The sequence below is a fragment of the Tyto alba genome, unplaced genomic scaffold (assembly GCF_018691265.1).
Source record: "Tyto alba isolate M040663 unplaced genomic scaffold, T.alba_DEE_v4.0 Super-Scaffold_20000042, whole genome shotgun sequence".
In the NCBI taxonomy this organism is placed as follows: Eukaryota; Metazoa; Chordata; class Aves; order Strigiformes; family Tytonidae; genus Tyto; species Tyto alba.
In genome coordinates, this window is record NW_024881293.1 from 2,681,780 (window position 1) to 2,704,472 (window position 22,693).

Below are 22,693 nucleotides of genomic sequence, written 5' to 3' on the forward strand. Positions count from 1 at the left end.
CTGCAAGCTGCTGCGTCAGTACCAAGAGCTCTTATCTCACGCTTTGCTGTCAACAAGAAATTATGAGAATTGAATTTTAATAAGCTGGAGACTGAAGCTTTGCTATGTATTGTGCTGGCGGTGAAGTTCAGTGCCTCATTTGTAGCGAGGTACTTGGGCCCTGTTTGGTGCAAGGCGAAGAGCAGGGACCGCTCCAGGAAAGACACTTACCCTCAAAGGCTGGGCAACGAGCCCCCCCAGCTGCAAAGCCTCTTTCGGCAGCTCAGAGTTTCATACTAAGGATGCAGATTTTTCTGCATCACCTGGCCCTGGTGCCAGAGAACACTGATTTCACTAATGTATCTGGAGTAACAAAGAATAAGTAATGGGAGGAAAGGCTTTCCTTTTGCAGCATACCCAGCCCCACCAGTGATTATTTGAGAGTGCCTGAACACAACAGACAAATTGCCCTTAATCTTCCCCGAGTTTAAGATCATGACTTGTTTATACCTCCCTCTCCCCATCTGCAAGTCTAACACCAAGTGTCTTCATGGTTATGCTACAAACCAGGGAGTCAGACATCGCGGATTAAGTCCTCCTTCAACTTCAGAGTTTACTTGAACTTACTCATCCTCAGGAGCTTCACTAAAACTCCCCTGGACAGGCCCTAAAGGAATGATAATCTAAATATTATGCTAACCAGGCCAGATAAGGCTTTTGAATATGAAAACTCCAAAAGGGTATTTTAAATTAATATCTTCAAAGACTAAGGTGTAATGAGGACCCGAAGTGCTATCTGCAGCTAGTTCCTTGCATCTAAAACAACCATGTGAATACTGCTACTCACAAATTTCACAGTGCATGCAATTGTTTCAGAACATGAAACTAATTGCTCCCTCACTCCATGAACTATGCAGGACATATGTAAATAAAGTAGGAAATGATTAGAAAGAGTAATAGTAGAGCAAGACCTTGATCTTGTGATAAGTGTGGTGCAAAAGTGCTCCTGATAAAGTGAGGTATCCAAAAACCTCAGGTTCCTTTACAATATCAGGTCTCAAGCTCTGGAAGAACAAATAACAGGGAAGATTTCCGAAAAGATGAAAATGGTACATTTTCAACAGCTCGAGATGATTACTCGCAAAATAGCAACAACGCAGAGCACAGAGATAACTGATTGCCTCCTGGGCAAAAATCAGTGCCTTTGCGTTGTAGCTATAAAAGCGTGCAGAGATCAAAGAGAAAAAGAGAAAACTATTTTAGGCTGTCACAAGCATAAAGGTCCTCCTGGCCTTTGGCATCACCAATTACCAAGACACAACCAAAAATCTTTCTTATGCTGCATATGCCCAGGATCACTGTGCAGCAAGGAGGAGAAATCCTTTATTCCAGGAGCAGGGTGCAGGTCCTGCTCCCTTCCCAGCTGAATTCTGGCAGTGTCCACACGAACACCACCACCCCACCTCAGCTCCACACAACATGAGCTGGGACACAGAGACCACCTTGTGTCACCGATGCTCTGAAATAGGAAGGGAGACAAGCCAAACGCTGAGCGAGGTATTAGTTATAACTGTTAGCTATTGACTGTGCTTTACATCGTCAGGCACTTTATCAACATTAATTAATTGAGGTGTTTTCCATTTAATGCTGGGAGAAAAACTACAGCAAAAACATGAGGCTAAACTGACCAACCACCTGATTCAGCACAGCAAGTCCTTTGCACCCAAACTTCAGATTTTCCCTGCAGATATTGTTTTTACTCAAACTACTGAAAATAGAGACATAGATTCAGCAAAGGCCCCAAGCCAGAAGCCCAGAGGTGCGCCCAGCACGAGCGGCGCACAGCTGAGCACTAAGATGCAGCGGCGCTTGCTGCGATGCTCTGCCTGCATCCCCAGCCGTCACCAGCATCCCGCTGCAGCCTGACCCGGGCACGCCTTTTGCTTGCAATTAATTCAGCCAATATTAATTCAAACCCAAATTCAAACACGAGGGTGCTGACACACGGCTCTCCAGCAATGTTACCGGGAGTGCCTGTAATTGCTGTGCTAAGTACCGGGGACACGCAGTATTGATTTCCACCCTGATCTGCATCCAGGTTTAAGCGGAGGCTGCAGCCAAAATACTTCTTCCAGCAAACTCACCATTTAAAAAAAGACTGTCAGGACTGAGAGGTTTGAACGATTAACACTCACGCTAAGGACTGTAACAATACACAAGTTTCATTCCTACCTACCTACGTGCACCCACCATCCACTCCTGCTCTCCCTCTTTACTGAATTCTTCCAGTTTTGTTTTAAATTACATAAAACAGGCCCTTGAAGCGTACATCACCACTGCAAAAATAGCACATTATAGCAGAGAAAAGCCTCAGTGCGCACAAAAGGGGCAGAGTTATTACCTCGAGCTGTCTCAAGCTGCACCGTAATTATACAAATAACACATTTCACAAACTCAGTATTAATTACTGTCTGAGCATAGCACGGAGGCACACATTTACCTCCTTCCACATGACGTGGGACTGACCCGGAGCACCCGCCCGCAGCGATGAGATCTCCACGCTCCTTCCCGTGACACGCAAAGGGACCTGGCGATTCTGCCACGTGCGTCAGGACCGAAGCGGGTCCCCACCGCGCAGCCATCGGCCACCCGAGACCACCAGCACACCCCACGTTGGCACTGGCAGGTGAGCGGCTGCCCACCCAATTCACCAGCCTCCTGCCTGCCTTTAACGTCTCTGCGTAAATCGAACAGCTTGGCAACCCTCCTACTTAGAAGACACACGACAGCAGAGCTATTCAGAGACACTTGTTTTCACCTCATCCTTCTGAACGTCGTCTCAAAATCCTTGAGGAAAAGCATAAGGCTCACTACAGATATCTTGGGCCTGCCTAAACAAACACAGAGTGATGTAGGAGAGCATTTATGGCAGCATATAAACAATAGTATCAAACTTAGGGAGGAAACCCAAAATGAAGAGTGACACTAATCAGTGGGTTTTGTGGAGACCAAGTAACTCTCCCCTTTCTCCTCAATAAGCACGATGAACTCAGTGCTCTTCAGATGCAATTTTACACTTAACTGATTGGCTGCTGTTATAACACCACTGGTGCACGTGGCTGGATATATCACATTTTAAATAATAGCCTCTTAAACTCATGGGGAAAGAAAAAAAAAAAAAAAATGCATCTACAGCTACAAGGCCATGGAGTCACGCCTTGTTAGGGAAGCGTCCTCTTTCCTAGAATGCAGAGCCAAATTTGCCAGCTTAAGGAGCAGGAAGATGGACTGAGCCCTCCGGCAACTTCAGCAGCCGCCGAAGGCGCCCGCTCTCGCATCCAGGCAGAGGTGGGACCACTCTTTGCCACTGGCCACAGGGACCCCACAACTCCAAAGCAAGTGTAAGTGTAGTTATTAAGCAGAAACACGCATGCTTTGGGGGAGTGGAGCGCATTTCTTTGGCACCATTACAGCATACTGACTGTTTTCCAGCACACCAACAGCAAAGGAACCCAAAGAGGAGTTTTGCCATCACTCAACAGATTAGAAAACCTCTGAGGGACACAAAAAAGAAACCCAGACCCTTGGACAGCCACACACACATCCCTCCTTTGCCGGGGTGTGCTGCTGTAATAAAGGCACTGCCCCTCTGCAAAAACACCAGCGTTTATCTCAAAGTCTCCTGGAGAGAAAACGAGCCAAAGCACCGAGCACAGTCGTGGAAACGGGGTACACAGGGGGAGCCAAGGGATTTCACCTGCCGTTCTACGGGAAGGCTGCATTTCCACACTCCCGCTGGTGCCTCCACGGCATGTCACCAGCCACATTCCCGATCCCCCCCGCTTCGGCGGGGGAGGGCAACGGCATCCTCCTTCTGCCCTTTCAGCAGATTTTTATAAAAGAAAGCGCCTCTGTAGCCTGGATGCCGTGTATATGGCAGGGTCCGGTTCAGATTATACCAACAGGCACCTACACACACCAGTTCTGAAAATACCCAAGCGCACACGCGCCTTCACTCACCGCAGCTACCGGGAAGCTCCGCTGGGTCCAGCTCCTGCTGCCCGACAAACCCACCTGATGATGGATTAACTCTGTGTAACACGTGGAATTCACGCACCACACCCCCGCTACCGAAACAGCGAAATACAACAAGCGGGATGGACCAAACCCACGAATTATTCCCTCTAAATGCATCTGCATCAATGCCATGGAACAACAAAACAGCAGCGGTGTAACAGCGGCGTGCCAGGAGCAGCCATGCCCACCAAGGGCTACGCTACCTTTAAAAAACTACAGCTTAACCAAAAAGCAACTGTTAAATAAAGCCTAACCCCCATGTCAAGAGATACTCACAGTAAACAAGTAACAAGTAAATAACAGCTACTGACATTTTTATCACGCAGGTGTAAATTCAGTTCGGCTATTGGGGAAGGGGAGGGCTTGCACTATTTTTGCTCTGACACCCAGGCTGCTCCAGGGCGAACTGTCATGCAAGCCTGCAATTATTTGGTAAATATATATATATATATATTTGTATTTAAATGTTTCTAAAGTAACAGTGATGGCAGCCCTACTTATGAGCAGAAAACAGTGAATTTCAGCCAGATGAGTGCCAGACCCCTGCAGAAACAATTTGGACCCCATTTGGTAACCTTCACGCCGAGCCAAGAGCATAAAATCACTCCCCACTCCCCCCACACCCCGTTTTCCACCCTTGGCCCCCACTGCTCCGGCTCTGAGGCCTGCTGACAACTTTTTCGGGGTTTAAGGGTGGTGGGAGGGGGATGTATGCATCGCGTAAGGGCTGTGCAAGCCTTTCACTCCAGGCTTACGAGAAGGCGTGCCTTGGGTGTTTGGGGGGTCGGCTCCCCGCAGAGGGGTGCCGGGCTCGCCCGCCCGCCCCGCCGGGGTCAGCGGCTCGGCCCGGGGGCCGCGGGGCCGCGGCTCGGCTGTAACATGGCTGCTCTCCTACCGAATTACGAAACCGGCTCTGGGAGCCGGGGTACCGGGGAGAGCCGGCGGGGCGGGGAACGGGCGAGCTCAGCAACGTGCTGGGGACGGGGGGTGGGAAGGTGGGGGGGGGGGGGGGGAATCCCTCCTTGGGCTGGGGGTGCGGGAGCCGAAAGGTCGAGGAAGAAGTAGCAGCAGCAGGGAATGAGGAAGCAGCTGGGGGGGGGGGGGGGGGGGAAGAAAAAAAAAAAAAAAAGAAAAAGGGGGGGAAAAGCAACCGGCGGGTGGAGCCGGGTCCCGACGGGACGCACCCCCACCCCCCCCGAAAAAGCAAATAAATAAAGAATGATAGAGGCGGTTTCCAGGCGGAAGGGCAGCCCCCCCCCCCTCCCCTTTATCCCCCCCCCACGCCGGGACGGGGAAGCGGGGGGCGGCACCCACCTTGCGCGCTGTGGGGGCCGTGCTCCATGGCCGGGTCGCTGCCCAGCTCGGCCAGGCGCCGGCCGGTGGCGGCCAGCTCGGCGCGCAGCGCCGTCACCTCCTGGCCCGCCGCCTGCAGCGCCCCGTCGATGCGCAGCGCCAGCTGCTTGTTGTCGTCCATCATGTGGAGGATTTTGGCCTGGGGGAGGGAGGAAGAGGAGGAGAGAGGTGAGAGAGAGGGAGCGGCATGCGCCGCCGCGGGAGGGGGGGGATGGATAAGGGGCTGCCTGAGGGGGAGCCGCGCGAGTGGGAGTGGGCTGTGCGAGGGGGCGGTGCGAGGGGAGGGGGCTCTGCGAGCGTGGAAAGGGGAGGGGGGAAAGATATTGTGCGAGGGGGGGTGCGGAGGGCAGGGGGATGTGCTGGGGGGGCTCTGCGAGCGGCGTGGAAAGGGGAGGGGGCGGTGCAAGATACTGGGGGGGGTGCAAAGGAGGCTAGGCGAGTGGGGAGTAAAGGGGGGGGGGCTCTGCAAGCGGTGTGCAAAGGAAAGAGGGGGGGCTGTGCTAAGGGTTGTGCAAAGGGGAGGGGGGCTGTGAAAGGAGGGAAAAGACAGGGGGGGCCGAGGAGGGGGGAAGAAGGGGGGGCTGCCCCCTACCTGTTGCCCCCCCCCGGCAGCCCAGGCAGGGCCGCGCCGGAGGCGAGTGGGGCTCGGCCGAGGGCATCCGCGGCGCTGCGCGGCGTTACGCGGCCGCTCAGCGTCTGCTGCGGGGGCGGGTCCCTCCTGCGCGGGGGGGGGGAGGGATGGGGGGGGGGGACGGGACACACACACACACACACACAAACAGGTCTACAGCGCCCGAGCGCTGCCTTTATAGCGAGACACACACCCACCCCCCTCCCGGGGAAGTTTGGTGCTGGTGCTGCGCGGGTGCGGAGTGCTGCAGTGCCCGCAGCTGGCCGCCGGGTGCTGAAAATACCACCAATTAAGTCCCTTTCTGCTAATTGGGCTCAGGTTCACCCCGGTGCGTGGCCATACCCAAAAGCTGCCTGCAGCAAGCGGAGGTCAAATGGGCTAACAAAAATCCCCCCCCCCCGGAAGGATTTGGGTTCTAAAAAATTCCCCCCTGGAAGGATATGGGTTGTAAAAATCCCCCTGGAAGGATTTGGGCTCCAAAAATTCCCCTTGGAAGGATTGGGGGGAGCGAGCTGTACGCTGTCACCACTGTAGCAGCAGTTCATGTGAGGGTCCTTACGCTGCCGGCTCGTGTGGCACGAACCCAGGGTGAAAAATGCAGAATTATTTGGTATCTTCGCTGGCGGCTGCTAGAGGGAGCGCTGATGATTCCCTGTGCCTTATCGATGCCTCCGAGGGATCCACTTGCATCTTTGCCAGGGCCGGGGCTGCAGCAGGGCTGCGGAGCTGCCAGCCTCACCACAGCAGCCGTGCAGCCAGGCCTCGTCCCCGCCAAAAGGAACCGATGATGCTCTGGAAACCCCCCCGGCCCGCACGGCTGCGCCTCCCCGAACCGCTTCCCAACCTGCTCCCCAACCCTCCCCGAACCTGCTTCCCAAAGCTGCGGGCAGCTCAGGTTTTACCCGAGCCACGTGCGGCTTTCAAAGTTCGCAAAAGGGGTGTAGGGACTGGGCAGGAGCCCCCCCACGGCAGCGGGGTGGGGGCCTGTGGGGCCCTGCGGAAACGTGAGTGGGTGTGGGAAGTGCCACGGGGAGCCAGGGCTGGCGAGGAAGTGAAGACACAGAGAAAATCACAGCCCTTAAGGAAGAACGGACAAACAGTCCTGCCCGTGTCTGTACAATTTGCTAAACCCTCCGATATTTGCCTAAACTCAGGCTTTTGGCTGAACAAGCTGAAAATTCAGGGCATTTCCTTGAACTTCAGGATGCTACTTCTGCATCACTGCTGGCATTGCAGGGACCTTAGCCAAAATGCAGTAAAAACGAGAGGAAAAGGCTTCCCTTCTCAGCTGCAAATACGACGCTGGGAGAGGCTTGGCACGAGGTAAAGCTGCAGCACGTCACCGTCCCAGCGCGCAGTGACGGTCCCCGGGGAGCACTCGCTCTGCAGAAGCAGAGGGGTTTGGCACACAGTGTCCCCAGGTGGCTTTTAGGAACAGGAATCAGGTAAATCTGTCATGTCGGTGCTGAAAAACAACACTAAGATCAGCCTGGGTCCCCCCAAAACCTCAGACCTGATCTGGATCGTGCCTACAGCCAGCTCTCCAAGGGTGAACAGGACCAAGTCCTTGTCAAGTGACATCTAGAGCTTGTAATCTGTAAATGGATTTTGTAAAACAAAGAAAATCTAGTATTCGGATAAATGGTACAGTGGCTTTTTCAAGGGAAAGTTATTTTTGACTGAGAATTTCCAGCAGTTTCTAGCGCTGGGCCGGGGCACTTGGAATATCGGTGGAAAGGTCCATTTTCCTTCATGAATTTCCAAAGGGAGGACAAACAACCCGTAAGGAGAATAAATGCAATTTTTTGAATTCTTTCTTCATCATCTATGCAGCCATCTCCGAATGAGATAAAGTTCTTTAAGTATATAGAGAAACTGAATTCTAATCAAGATAAATGCCCGGTTTCATGCCTAATTTGCATGAGTATTTGCTGCAAACTGTGCTTGCAAATGAGAGAATTATGTATGTAACCAGATAACCTGAATGTGCAATCGCTGTACCATATATGCAAAACGTAGTCATTGCACTTGAATAAAACGTAAGCTTCAGCAGAAAGGAACTCGGCTTTAAAGTGCAGGCACATTATTTTTATCATAAAAATTCAGGTTAAAACTGATTTGAGCCTTCCAAGAACACATTCAGCTGCTGAAGCAAAGTCCAAATTATGCTTCTTACTCAATCTAACCTTAATAATAGACTAGTTGAGTTGCTGTACTGGCAGCGCTGGAATCTTTTTAATTTACCGATGCAAGAGAATTTCTACATTAGTGTGTGTGCTATTTAAAAAATATGTTTCCTAAAGTTGGCTGTGGACTCATCTGTAAATTAATAACTTCACTTTAAAAAATCTTCCTTATTACTTAAAGTCCTTTTGAGATTCCCCTGAAGATATCTTGAAAGATTTTCTCCACTTCCCCATGCCTCCTCCCGTCCTTACTAGGGAACAGCTGGGTCCATTTAAAATTGATTTCGATCTCTTGAAGCAGGATTTGATTTCTCCGAGCTTCCGCCTGGAAGGAGCGTGCAATGTCGCAGCAATCCGAAGATATCAGCTGGCAGAGCTCAAGCCCGGCAGAAAATGAGCGATGCAGTCACGAGCACGGGGCAGCAAAGGGGTTTTCCAGCGTGGGGGTGCTGGGGTTTGCTGGCTGCCTGCAATTCAAGAGGCGTGATGGACCCCATGGCATGATGATGGACCCCATGACGTGATGGACCCTATGACGTGATGGACCCCATGGCATGATGATGGACCCTATGACGTGAGGGACCCTATGACATGATGGACCCCATGGCGTGGTGATGGACCCTGCGGCGTGGTGATGGACCCCACAGCCTGCTGATGGACCCCATGGTGTGATGATGGCCCCCACAGTGTGGTGGACCCCACAGCGTGGTGATGAACCCCACGGCGTGATGGACCCCGCAGTGTGATGATGGACCCCGCAATGTGACCTGTGGCATGAGGGACCCTATGGTGTGATGGACCCCTGGGCTTGCAGCGATGCTGACTCTTCATCCCACACCCCGTCAAATGTGCACACCCCTACACGTTCCCAACCCCAAATCCACCTGCATTGTCACCCTGCTTCGGAAATAAGGGTAACCCCCAAAGCTGCAGAGAGGTCCCGGTCATTGCTCCAGCAGCAAAACTGCCTTCAGGAGGGAAGGACTAAAAATATCGCCAGGGTGTGCATTCAAAGTGTGAAACCTGAGGATTGCTTTGGATTGTGCTGATTCCCATCCAGAAGGCCAAGCTTTTGCGGAAATCCTCAAAATTGGGATGAAATGAAGCATTAGGAAATGAATTGGGCCTCGTTCCCTTTCTGCTGTTAGCTTTGAATTAACAAAAAATCAAATTAAAAGCTAATTAAGTAGCCCAAATTAGAAACATACTATTTCCCAAAATTGCTTTGCCTTTTTTTTTTTTTTTTAAATTCCAGCTTTTACCAGGAGCTTGACAGCTGTGCAGCAATTCCATGTCCTTAAGGGATGGGAGTTCCTGGCCACGAAGTGGGGCACAAAGAGGTCAGGAATATCTCCTGAGGACACACGGGAAACCTGAGTCAACGCCAATAAGTCTCAGATCTCCATTCAACCTTAGCTACACTCAGCATCTTTTCAGGTGGTGCAAGGGCAGCCTTGAAAACCTGAAAAAACCCTCAGTCTTGGGCAACATATTCTAGTGGCAGCATCACATCCAGCCAGTCTATTTCTCCAGAATATATAGATGGCATAAACATGGCTGGAGGAAGAGTTGAGAATACTACCCATCATCTTTGCTCTTGTTTCAAACTAAGGAGTACAGGAAAGGGAGTATGAGAAGGTTTAGAAGATAAAAAGTGGCTAAGTATCACATGGGCACTGTTCAGGCCTTCCAAACACTTTAATTTGCTATTTGGATTACCACTTTTTATAGCTCAATATGTACAATATGCAAAGGAACCAGTTTAACTAAATGGGAAAGGCCTTTTGTGTTAAGGATGAATGTAGTCTAATATGGCCCTTTGACTTGATTCAATTAAATCCTTTATTTTCCAATTAAATAATCAGCCAGAATTTAATAAAAATGAATTTCAATGTGTCATCCTGCAGAATGATGACCTCTGAGATGGTGAAGGCTTATGTAAATTCTCCTGATCGCTTTTCATCTGCTTGTGTTTCACTTTCACCAAAAAAAATTGCCTTCTGTTGGTATATTTACATTATTTCCTCATCTGCTCCATGTATCTCTGCTTACAGTAACAATTCCCAGCTGAAAAGGCCGCGAGTGTCACCAGCTTCTTTCAGCACATCCTCTAAATCTGACCTTCTGTGATTGGAAAAAAGATCACCAAAGATGGGAGTTTTGATCTGTGCCTCTATTTTGTTATGCCCTGGCACGCTGCAGTGCAAACAGCAGCAATTTGGCCCTTTCCAAATGTCACCGGAGGCATCTGTATGGCCACTCATCCGCAAAGAAAAGCTCACCAAGAAAATCTGGTCCAAGAGACCAACAAACTTCAACAGCAACCCCCCAAAAAAGCACAGTGTGCCCCGAGTTCAATAGTCTCCTGTAGCACATCTCCGCTAAATAATTTCCACCCAAGTTACGATAGTTGCTAATGTCTACATTTTTTTTTTCCCCTCTACAAAGGTCACATTTTTATTTGTGTATTTATAACTGCCTTTCTCCCCCCTTCTCACTCCTAAAATACTGAGCACCAACTTTTCTTCCTCAGTTGGAGTGTATAGCAGCATCTTAACGCAAACCTTGCCAATGTGTTACTGCTGTGCTGTAGCTGAGATACTAGTGGTTTAGTTAAAAAGTTATTAAAATGGGATTAAACAGAGCAAAAAATGGATGGGTTAAAAATGTGAGTGAATATTCTGTTTCTCCCTGCAATGCTGCAGTGACACATTTCCCCATCTCTGTTTCTGTGCAGGTGAAAGGGTCCCGGTGACCCTCCTGTGCTGCACATCCCTCAGGACCACGAAAACAAACCCATTAATGTTTATAAAGTGTCTCAGACTGGGGGGAATTACATCACCGCGGTGAGATACAAGCTTAATGGATCAAAACAAACCCCAGATCCAAACCCCCCCAGCTTAGACACATCTCAGTTACCTGGCACAAATCTCGAGGAATCCTACTGAGAAGGGATAATTGAGAGAAAAATGTGATCCCAGAGATTTTTCTCCTGTAAACCCATTTTATGTTAATAGGAAGCAGATTTCTAGACCCCTTGCAAACAAATGACTTCCATAGCATATTTCACAGCTGAGCGCATCCATGGCACCAGTCTTTATACACAGCTCTATTAAACCCAACATTTGTTTAATGAATTACAGCAATCTAATGAATCTGTGTAGGTTCACCCTATATCTAAGTGTTTATGGGGACGATGTCAGCAGCCAGCTTTTCACAAGCAGGTATCAATGTCAGTGATGAGATCCTGCTGCAACATACCCAGAAGTTTTAACATTTTGGGTTTCTGCTTTCTTGACTGTTGTGGGCAGTCGATTGCTCCTCAGTTTTATAACACTGTAAGTGCAACTACCCAGAATTTTCAGGGTCTCTACTTAACAAACAGATTCAGTACAAATTTGGGACGGTTTCTCCCCGTTGATGAACCCTGTCTGTCATCTGAGAGATACAAACTGTTGCACATCTCCCACCTGGCTGGGGTTGGTCCGTGCAGCTGAAAGGTGAATGAAGCCATTAAAACTCACAGAGTCAATCACGGCTGACATGCTGCAGCTATTTCCACGATGACCTCATCTTCATCCCACTGGTGAATATATAAACCTTGACAAAAATCTAACTCTGGCCCACCCCCCTGTTTTAACGTATCTCCCACTGCAAACTGTGCATGAAGTGCTCCCTTTCATGGCATATAGAAGCACTAGCGATGATGGTGCTGTGATAATTTAGCCTTCTAGCATGGATACCTCTGATTTGTGGTGGTCCCCAGCCCAGCTCTCCCCACCCAGGAGCAGGTTTGCTGGGTTGTTCCTACGTAGGTGCTGAAGGTCTCACTAAAAGCCCCAAAGGGGCATCCACGTGAGCAGAGCTGCCTGGTTATACTTTGCTGCAAAGAATTTTTTCGTTGCGGTTTGGGCTGAAATATCTCTAAGGAGCTGTTTTTAGCACTGACCCAAGTGCAAGGTCCCTCCTGATGGGAGCTGGTCCCCAGCCGTTGCCCTCGCCCAGCCGCTCCCCAGGAGGAGGGTGCAGAAGGATTCTCCAAGCTCCGGCGCTGGCCCCTCCGGGTGGTTTCAGAGCTGAGCTGCCTGGCAGGGGCTGTGCCCGCTGCGTGGGTGCTCAGCGGTGGCTCAGCAAAGCCCAGGACCTCTGGCAGCGGTGGGCGGGCGAGTGAAACGCCAGCAAGATGTGGAGACCCAGGAATGCAGCTGGGGACTACAAAATAGCTCAGCAGCAGCCAGTGGGAATGCACTGGCAGGAACAAGGAGAGAGAGCACGGACCCAAACGTGGACGCACGGCTTGGCAGCAGTGGTGAAACCTGCATGCCGGTTCTGTAAAACTGCCTGGATTTCACAAATAGCTTTCCATAAAGGAAGAGAGAAATAGGGAGCAGACAGAAAGAACTTCAGGCAAAGTCTGTACGAAATGTCGTTTCCTCATCCCTTCCCTGTTACAAATTAGAGGGGAAAAATGTGGTTTGGTTTTGCAAAACTGCAGGGCTGATCTGGGAGATCAGGTCTTACTGACTTACTACAAGATATCATCTGTCCTCTTGGGAAGGGAAGAATGGGAAGTCCAGTCCACAGAGACATTTGCTTGGAAGACCCAATTTACCAGCTGTTCAGACACCAGTATAAGGATCATATAAAAACTAAAATGAATAGGGAGATTCTGAAGCACTTAGATAGCAGGATAATAGGTGCCAGGAAAAAAATCCTTTGATCAATCAGCAGACAAATATATACTTAAATTAGGTGTTAGTGGGACAGATAGAGGAAAGGTGATTATGGGTTGCCTCTGTGTTTCCTTTGGCAACATGATGACACACCAGGGTGGGTCAATGTACCCTATCATTAATACAGCGTCAGCATTCATCTGACGGTTTCTTTGTCCTGTGAAGTCAATTCCTATGAAGATTTGACATTAGCCAAGAGGCATGGTGAAACTCAGACACCTTTTCATGACCCTCTAGATGCCTTAGCCTGGCACATTAGAGGCAAGACTCCTGTCCTAAATTGGGCAGGAGGCAGGAATGAACATTTGTACCCCTCCATTTCAACTCTGGCAGTAAATACCATCGACAAAAAACAGTGGAAGAACAGCCCTTTCCTCCCTCCCTAGCAAACAAAGCTAAAAATGGAATCTACAGGGCAGAGCACATGGGAAGAGTCAGCTAGAGAGTCCTGGAGAGGGAAGATGTTAGAGAGAAATGTAATTTTTTACTATAGTATTTGTGAAGTAAGTAAAAGGTAAGATCTTGAGTGTGGTTCAGGCCTCTAAAATAATCTTAAGTTTAATGCAGAAATGGCAAGCTTCATAGAGTAAAGGAGAGGGGATTTAGCATGCGCAGCGCAGCTTCCCCATGGCCACCTGCCACCCGGGGTGCACACTAGCATCCACAAAATTCCCACGGGTGTTTTGGGGACCGTACAGCACAAACTAACAAGAGTGAAACTTAATTTATTCTTACAAGACTGCCCAAGGCAAACCATCCTTCCTTTCCATTTCAAGCGGGAGAAAGCACGCTCTGGTGTAAGTGTCATCGTCCTCCCTTGTTTTGTCGTTGGCACCGACGCGGGGGGCACACCTGGTTTGGGGATCACTTGCAACAAAAGAGTGTGGCTGGGAAGCGTAGAATAGTAAAACTAGATTTTTTTCTTTTTTTCCAGATGCTACCAGCAGGGTGGACTAATCCTGTATTGCATAAGATTGCAAACGTACAGTTACATTCCCCACTAAACTATGAAAGCTCTAAAAAGATACATAAAGTTTCAGCATTGGGAAGGCAGCTGAAAAAACAGAGCAATAGTCATACATATACACATTATATGATTTAGAGTCATGTGTTAAGAATTCAATATGTATTAATTGATCCTATACATTTGGGGTTTGGAGTGTATTGGTGTCCATCTCCTTAACTGTCCATAATGCAGGTTGGCTGGAGTCATCTACTCTGTGAAAAATAGCACTTCTTCAGGATTGAGAGAAATCCCTTTACATCAAATAATTCACAAGTATTTTATTTCTTTGGTTAGGTAGGAAAATAGTGCAGATCTCCTTTCACAGGATGGGGAAACTGAGGCACAGATGGGCTGAAACTGGGTGTGAAGGAGTGCTGTGACCCACTGGAAAAGGGCACCTACTGCAACCCATAAAACACAGCAAGCCTTTCCAGTTAAATAAGGAACAATTCCTTCACCTCTTAGCTAAAAAACTGTAGTGTTATTGGTATTCTCATGCAGTGCCACACTTGGGAGGAGTGCTGGTCCTCATGTTCAGGGCGATTTTTGTAGTGCTCTGACAGTAATGAGGCAGAGGTGGAGAGACTGGGGTTAAAAACCAGAGAATGGGAAACTGTAAGCATGGGGACATGGCTGCTTGTGCTATCTTGACTCAAATGGCTCAGAATATTTTCTACTTTCATGCAGTATACAAAACCCAAAAATGGTAACACAAAGCCTCACGTTTTAGGTATTGTACTAGCACACAGGTTTTGTCTAAACAGGGGGTTTTAATGAAATCTGCTGGAGGTTGATTTACCCTAATGTAACACCCAGCCATGGAAGGGCAGGGGACATGCTGCTTCTAATAAAGTCCATTTAGCTTCTGACATAGATTACTTTTTAAAAAAAAAAAAAAAAAACAACCAAACAACCAAAAAAAAAAAACCACACCAAACACACAAGTGTGATAAAGTATCTCAGTATAAAATCAATACTGAGGCGATTAGCAGCCTTTGAAAAATTCTGGCTCTAAGTCAGCTCATGGCAGAGATCAAATGGAGGTGCTGTCAACTCCTTGGGCATTTTACTTTGCTACTGATATATGGCAGTTAAAATAATCTAAAATTATTCCCATTATTCCTGCTTTTTCTCCCTTTTCCCTGGGGGAGCACCACACAGCCAAGCACCCATCCCGCCCACCTCCCAGTCTGCAGCATCACCTCCCCGCCCAGCGCTCCCCATCCGCAGGACGGCCCATGCCCAGGGGGGAGGCCCCAGCCTGTCAAGGTTTTCTTAGAGGTTCCTACACTTTGGGGGAAAACTGGAGCTAAGGCTGATCAGCCGTGAGCTGCCACAGCCAGCCCCAAGTCCCTCCGTCTGATTCCCAGCTGCTGCCGGGAGCAATCTGCGGTCCCAGGTGGATAGCACTGGTCAGCAGCCAGCACGCCAAGGGGAGCTCAGTCCTCTACTAGAGAGAAGGATTGAAGCATTCTCTAGCCCTTCAGCCAACTCAGGTGAGACTTATTAATATTCATGTTATTGATATTAATAGCTTTTCATGAAAACGGGGAAGTTTTCCCCAAGCCTGGTACAAAGGGAGACGCCTTCAAGTGAAGGCTTGGTGGAGCAGAGGGATGCAGGGGAACACTACGCATGGTCTTGGAGAAAGTGCAGATATGTAGGACTGACTGAAAAAAAATAAGGATGCAGAATGCTAAATAAATTATAATTTTAAAAAAGCACAGCTGGATGGATTCCTTAGAAAAATCTAGACATGTTGTTAAGCTCCAGTGTTTGCAGGAGGTTCTGTGGGTACCAGCATGTTCGTCAACCCGAAGGTCTTCGGGACAAGACCCAAATCACTAAGCTGGCAGGACTGTTGACAGAGGGATTTTAAGAAGGTGATACATATAAAACCTATTGATGGCAATGAAACAGAACAGGACAACTGCCAAGCTCTTATGTTTGCTCACTGTCAGAAGGTTTTATAGATACAGAGATATATATCTACAAAGCTATTCAAGTGCATTTAATTTTTCCAAGACCCACGTACTGTAGCTTGTATAAAGGTAATATGTTTATCCTATAAAGTTAGTGACTTTATAATGCAGTACTTGGCTCTAGGGAAGTTTTTGTATTATTAACTTCCTTCCAGTGCATACAGAAAAATAAAACCTCTCCCCATCGAAAATCCTAGGATGAAGTTCTGTTGGGTGCTGACTGCAGTTTGTTGTGCTGCCAGGGGCACAGGGGTGGACAATAAGCTTGGAAAAATCAAGGACCTCAAACCTGATGGAGAAGATGTGAGCTGAGGCGTGGGAAATAGATGGCTGGTAGGTGGGGAGCTCGCTCTGCCACGGCACAAGACAAAGGGATGAGGAAAAAAAAAAAAAACATGGTTCCTTTTATAACATCCACATTCATGTTCCTAAACAAAGTGTTAGGCCAGACCTGCAGTGAGAGGGGGTGATGCTCCATCCCTCACGCCACTCACTCGCCAAAAGATCCAAACACAAGAAATGACAGGATTGTTTGGCTGATTTTCTTGCCTTCTGATGGCACCCCATTAAAGCTAACGGTTCATGATCTGCACCAGACCAGCTCGCCTCAAGATAAAGATCTGCCTCATTTGCAGTTACATAATTAGCAATTACCCTAATTTCACTTACATTAAATTACATTTTTTTTTTAAATCAACGTTATCTTTTCTGATGAAAAAAATAAAGCGGCCTGGGTCTACTTCAGACTGTTTTATAGAAAGCAGCAGCATCATTATCCTGTTCTCAGATATAATGTCTAGACACTTTTAATGAAAATATTCATTATTGCTAATTTGCATCTCTTTCAATTCTAGGATGGAAATCAAATGAAGATGTCAAAACAGTGCTACCTCTGCCCCAGGCAGAAAGGAGACACGGTGACCCCCAAGTCCTTTCAAACAGGAGCTTAGCTTGTGTGAAGAGAAAGCATCTCTGGCATCCTCATAATTGAAGGCAGAGCTAGATAAAGGATGAGCAAAGAAAACCAGAGGAAAATAAGAGTGTAAGAATCTGGATCTGAAATCTGTGGCCTTAAAGAGAGGAAAAACCAGGAAGCCCAGCATCAAGCCACCAAAACAGCACAGAAATCCTGCTCAGGTGGGTTTAGTTTTGTGAGGGCACCGAGCTCCACCGAGTTATAAAAAGGGGTTGTAAAGGAGAGTAAGGGAATTTCCTCCTGACCCCCCCTGCATTTCAGCAGGAACAGAGGCTCTTGCGTCCCTTAGGCTTATTGGAAAACCCCCAGCCTTAAACTGCACAATGTGTTGAAATACAGATGTTAATCAGTATGGTGATAACTCACGTGGGTTTAGTAGAGACTTTTCCTGAAGATAAAGTACATTTTAAATGTACTCCTTACTTGCTAGTAACAAAACTTGCCATTAGTACAAGGAAATAGATATTATACCTCAGAAATAAATGCTTCACCGAGCTTGGAGAGTAAAGATAAAATAATCTTTTTATAGCAAATAGGGATGACTACTTAAAAATAATAAAAAGTTGGTGAATATTCATTTGAACTCCTAAGCAAATTTGCCCTTGTCATATTTGCATCTCTCTTGTGTTCTCTTTCTGTGCAATGGAGTTTTATTAGCATGAACATTCACAGAAAGTGAATTTGAAGCCTGAATACCCATGGGAAATGAATTTTAAATTCACTTGCTGTGTGCAGTCACCCAAGAAACTTGATCATAATTGTTTATTATACTTAAATATTTATATTGTGGAAGCACTTGTTAGGTAAAAAGGCCGAGTGCTGGGTACTGTACAAACACTGTCCCAGGCTTACAGAAATTACCTCCATCCCCAGCAAACACAAATGGTGACGTGTGACAAGTTCAACCAGGCTTGGTCACGTAAGAGAGGTGAGATGGCGAGCAGCAAATTTCAAGGTCAAGAACAAGCATTGGGGTGGAGGGGCAAAAGATCAAAATATTCCTGCAATTTTCCAAGAAAAATTGAGAAAGTTGCAGTGTATCCACTAAATGACAAGTGTGTTTGTACGGGATATTTGAAATAGAGTCGGGGATTTAAAGCTCGTCAGAAACATCCTCGTCGAAGCTTTTTTACTGCCTGAAGTCCTATGGCACGGGCTCCAGCTTTCGCTCGGAGTTCAGACTACAGCACGCGCAGTGCCTTTAGGGTTTACAATGGATTCTTACATTTTTCCATTCCCCTCCCCTGCTCCCCATTTGCATCTACAAACGCTCCCGACAGCGGCACCGGCTGCTGCACACAATGTCACTGCCTCCCCCGGTGGATTCCTAGCAGGACAGCGGCAGCTCCGGAGCTGGAATCACATCCCTGACCAGTTCGTACCTTCCCAACCCTCAGAGGCAGCACCGGGAGCTGGCTGTGCAGGGCAGCGTTGCTCCCAGCTCACCTCCGTGCTCCAAAGATACTTCTGAGTTGTTTTGTTGGGGGTTTTTTTTTTGAGGGATGGGTGGCACTTTCTGCAATAGCGGACCCAGGTTTTGCTGGGTCACACAGCCCTACAAATCATTTATGCCCCGCAGACCTCGCAGCAAGGCGCAGGCTGTCCCTGCTTGCACTCTGCACTCTGGAGAGGATTTTGCTGCACGATGCCAGATAAACTGTATTTTTTTTGCAGGGGAATCAGCCTCTCAGGTCCCTCAGCCGTGCTGGGAACAGACCGAGGGGATGCCCTGACAACTGCCACATCCCGGCGCTCCGGCCCTGCCCGGCATCCAGGAGCAGCTCCCTGCAAGAGCCCTGCAAACGGCACTGCTGCACTCCTAGTCTTCGGAGGGAGGAGGGGGCATGTCAAGAGCACGCTTTCAGACCAATCTTCGCTAAATTATTTTTCTGAATTGCTTGCCTTGGTCTAGAATGGAATGAGGGAGCAAATTTTTTATGATTATGGAGGAATAACTGCAAGGTCAAAATCCCTACTGGAAGTGGGGATTGCACCCACGGACTGGAGCACAAGTAAATTACCAACTATTAGGGGCTGATGAACAAAAAAACCCTGAAATTGAAGCTCAAGTTACAGTAATAAGGATGCACAGGAGACAAAATTGCATTAGGACATGCACTATCTTCTGGATTCACCACCGGGAGGAGGGGATTCAGAGCCGCCCCTCGGAGCACTGTCAGGTCTCCATCAGCTTCCCCGGCCCTTACATAGGACTGTGTCTTTTAATTATCACCCACCATAGTCATATTAGGGTTGCCTGTGTCAATCTGCATTTGCAGCACACTGCGGTACAACAGTTCCCTGCTCCTCCATAGAAATAGCAGGTGTTATTGGCAACATAATTACATGCCATTAATAATTATCAAAAATATAAATTGCCCCAAAGATGCTTACAAGCAAATCGGATATGGTATTTCACAGTGTTTCTTTCAAACACAGGCCACCGAGGTGATGCTGGTATTGAAGTGGAAAGCTGTAATTAGGTGAACGTGAGAAGCAGAAGAGGAACCTGATGAGGCAAAGCAAGAGAAACCGGGACTGGGGACCCTGCCGCTGAAACCGCCGTGCGAAGGGTCAGTGGCCCGAGGCTGGGGGCACCCGCTCAAACAAAACTGTTTCTGAGTAAGCTCGAGCTGCCTTCAGAAAACAGTTGAGATCCAGAGGGCTGGAAAGGGGAACAGCAAGAAATCAGCACTCCAGAGGGGGATGATCTTGTGCCAGGGGGGATAACGGGGCTCCATCGCTGGATGGAGCATCCTCTCAGCAGGAGCAAAAATGGGGACCCCCTGCGCCTGGAGAGCTCCGAGGCTGGGGGGGGGGGGGGGGGGGGGGGGGGGGGCACATGCAGCACTGTAATACCCACATACCCGCATTTATATCTTCTTTTATCAAAAAACCAAAAAGATAAGCTAAATGCTGTGAGCAGCGTGTCACTGCTGCCCGAGCCAGACAGTGTGGCTCAGTCCTCTCTGCTTTCCACCACCATGGCAGAAGATGCCCCACGTCACGGGAGTGAGATGGATGATATCAGGGAAAGGAGAGGAAGGTCATAACCTCAGTACGTGGGGCAACTCCAGAGTAGCTACTATAAGAAAATTCAAGTGCTAAACGGCCTGAAAACACCTTATCCAGGACAATATTCTGTTGGTTGCAGAGGAAGTCAAAGTTGTCTCTGACGGCTTGAAGTGGTTAACTATACAGCTTCTTTAAACCAGGGAATTAATGACACTGAACTTCACAACAACAACAAAAAATTAAAGGCACCCCAAAGAATGTTCTCTTAATTGTAGCAGCCTGCTACATTAAAGCTGCTATAGGAAAATTCATTTACAATTCAGCTATTAAATTGCAAACCATTACCACTGCTTTTATAGCTTTATATTCCTCTAACAAATTTATTATGTAATTACTCTGTGCAACAGCATCGTTTCTAGCAAGCAAAGTTGAAATAAGGCACCTATTTCAAAATCCTAACAATTCTGCGTTTTCCAGATGTAATTTATACAAAAAATGGAAAAACATCACGGTGCAGTTTTCTGCCTAGGACTCTGAGACTTTTGAGTACGGAGCTGGAGTCTTGACTGTTACCTGGCTTTAGTTATGATTAGTAAATACCCACATTTTGGATGTCTAAGGGCTGGGGCTCAGACCCCCATGAGGACCAATGTCAGGGATTGTTGCATGTGTCGTTCTGAGCCAGAACGGGCAGAACTGGGCAATAAAGGCGGGATAGAAGTGCTCGGCTCCAACAACGGCCATTTATTGCTGTAGGAAATGCAATTGCTTTGCTGGCCTCGGGACTTGCTCCAATGGCTCTCTGCAGCGGCACAGCTGGGGCTCGGGGAGCTGGCGTTTTCCCACCTGCCAGGGTAGGACCCCCAACCAATTCACTGCTTCCAAAATAAAACATAATAAAATTAAATTTAAAAAATTGGAAAGGCATTTTCTGCCTCTTGTTTTCCACCTCTGCAAAATAAATCTGTAAATAAATAAATAAACTTTGGGGCGTCATAAAAAAAACCTGCATAAAGGGACATTAATCAGGACATGCATTTTCCGGGCAGAATGACTAGATTATTGTTGGAAGACGCAAATAAATTCACATCATGTGCCTTTTTTTGATCCTTCTTCTTTTTGTATCACCCTCATCCAAAGGAGGAGACAGTGTTGGTATCCAGCTCAGGAATCTCTTGAGCAGATTAAAGAGCCAATTATGCTGGATTTGGGGAAGCTGCCTACTGTCCAGCCTGAATCCATCGTGCTTTATAAATCCCCAGATTAAACACTGGGTAGCTCACAGCCCCTGCAGCCTCACTCCCCTGGCCAGCCACCAGCACCTCCGCGGCCATGCCGTGACCATGAAGCCAAATCTTTGGAAGCAATTCCCTTATCTCATGGGGCTTTCTTCTACCCTGATATACCAGCAGATTTTTCTCACCCTCTTCTCATTACCTGCGGTCATACCTCGAAGCTTACTGTAAGCATGTGCCCTTAGGGATGCACTGAAATTGGCACCACGGTGCTTGGCTGAGCTGGCCCTCGGGGGATTTTATACAAACTCAAAATAAAAGGGAGGGAAATGAACAAGACCCCAGTTTTGTCTAATTATCATTATCCTTGCTTATAATAATAATCTGATTACCATGATCCTTACAGTTTTGGTTTAGCTGTTTGTTTTGAAAAGGAGGGTCTTTGGGGGTCCCGAGGATGCAAACAGAAGGCAGAGCAGGGGCTCCTGCAGACTGAGCAAGGTTCCCAGCGCATCCCAGCCCACCGCTGCTGCAAGTCGGGGAGGAGATCGATGGGGGGTCCCCGCTGCAGGGTCCTGGCGACTCCCCGCAGCCTGGCGAATCCTAATGGCCCAGCGAACCCGTTTAGTTATGCTGGAGGCATCTCCCTCAGCTCGCACATCGTGAATTGCTCCTTACAAGGGCTGAATGCCCCAACCCTCCCCCTCCCGCGCTCTCCATTCACGGCCTCGGAGCCGCTCGGCTTCTGCTGCCCGTGCTAACAAGGTCTGACTTCACGGGATTATTTAATATTTATTCAAAATGTTTGCTGTGGGTGTAATGACATAATCACTGAGGCCAAGCCCGATGTGGCTACAGAAGCACAATGTCCCCCTCTCCCCAATAATAATGAAATCCCTGCAAAGAGTTGGGGGGAATGAGCTGACAAGCCAGGATAATTTATTCTGCTGAGCCCAGTGCCTGCCAACACGGCTCAGTCTGGCGTGGGATAGACTTACTGGGAGCAACCAGGCTGGGATTTGCAAAGAGCAGGAGGAGGAGTCTGAGAGAATTAGATACCCAAGTCTCACCGGATTCAGCAGGAACTGGCTATTCAGACAGCCCAGGATTATTTTTCTTCTCAGGTTTGTCTATTAGCTCAAGTGCCACTAACTAATGTGGGTGATCAATGTATTTCCATCAAGTATGTGGGGAGGAGGAGTTCAGTTAAAAAGAGGTTTTTAAGTAAAGTTAGAGTGATAAAACAATTGAGAAGAAAGATACAGGAGGAGAATAAATGCTTACATTTCCCCCCAAAAATAAATTGTGTCTTTGCATACCACAAAAAAAAAAAAAAAAGAAAACAACAAAAACAAACAAACCCAACCCTTAATGCATGCTTTTCTCAATGTTGTCCCAAATTTTCACTAACAACAGTTACTTTTCCTAACCCCTGATACCTGTGACACTGAACTTGGGCAGCAAGTTTTGCTAAGCTTCAGCATCCACCTGTGCCGGTCGGGTCAATGAGACCACTGGTA

General features: G+C 48.1%; 1 protein-coding gene and 1 long non-coding RNA gene across 5 annotated transcripts in view; one reads left to right on the plus strand and one right to left on the minus strand.

The window, feature by feature from the left end:
• The window catches only part of KAZN (kazrin, periplakin interacting protein), a 227,674-nt gene that overhangs the window by 86,331 nt on the left and 118,650 nt on the right, over positions 1–22,693 (minus strand). For 2 of the 4 annotated variants that reach the window (XM_042794597.1, XM_042794598.1), the window contains exon 3: positions 5,371–5,548. The exons of 1 other annotated variant lie outside the window; for it this stretch is intronic. In XM_042794597.1, the coding sequence (XP_042650531.1) occupies positions 5,371–5,548 (178 nt within the window). Of the gene's footprint in view, positions 1–5,370; positions 5,549–6,001; positions 6,108–22,693 lie in introns of those variants that run through there. One more of the 4 variants, XM_042794599.1, reaches the window with a different exon arrangement.
• On the plus strand, positions 13,861–20,857 carry LOC116965260. Its single transcript, XR_004409233.2, has 4 exons — positions 13,861–15,461; positions 16,145–16,280; positions 16,802–17,084; positions 18,598–20,857. It is a non-coding gene; the product is annotated as an uncharacterized LOC116965260 (long non-coding RNA).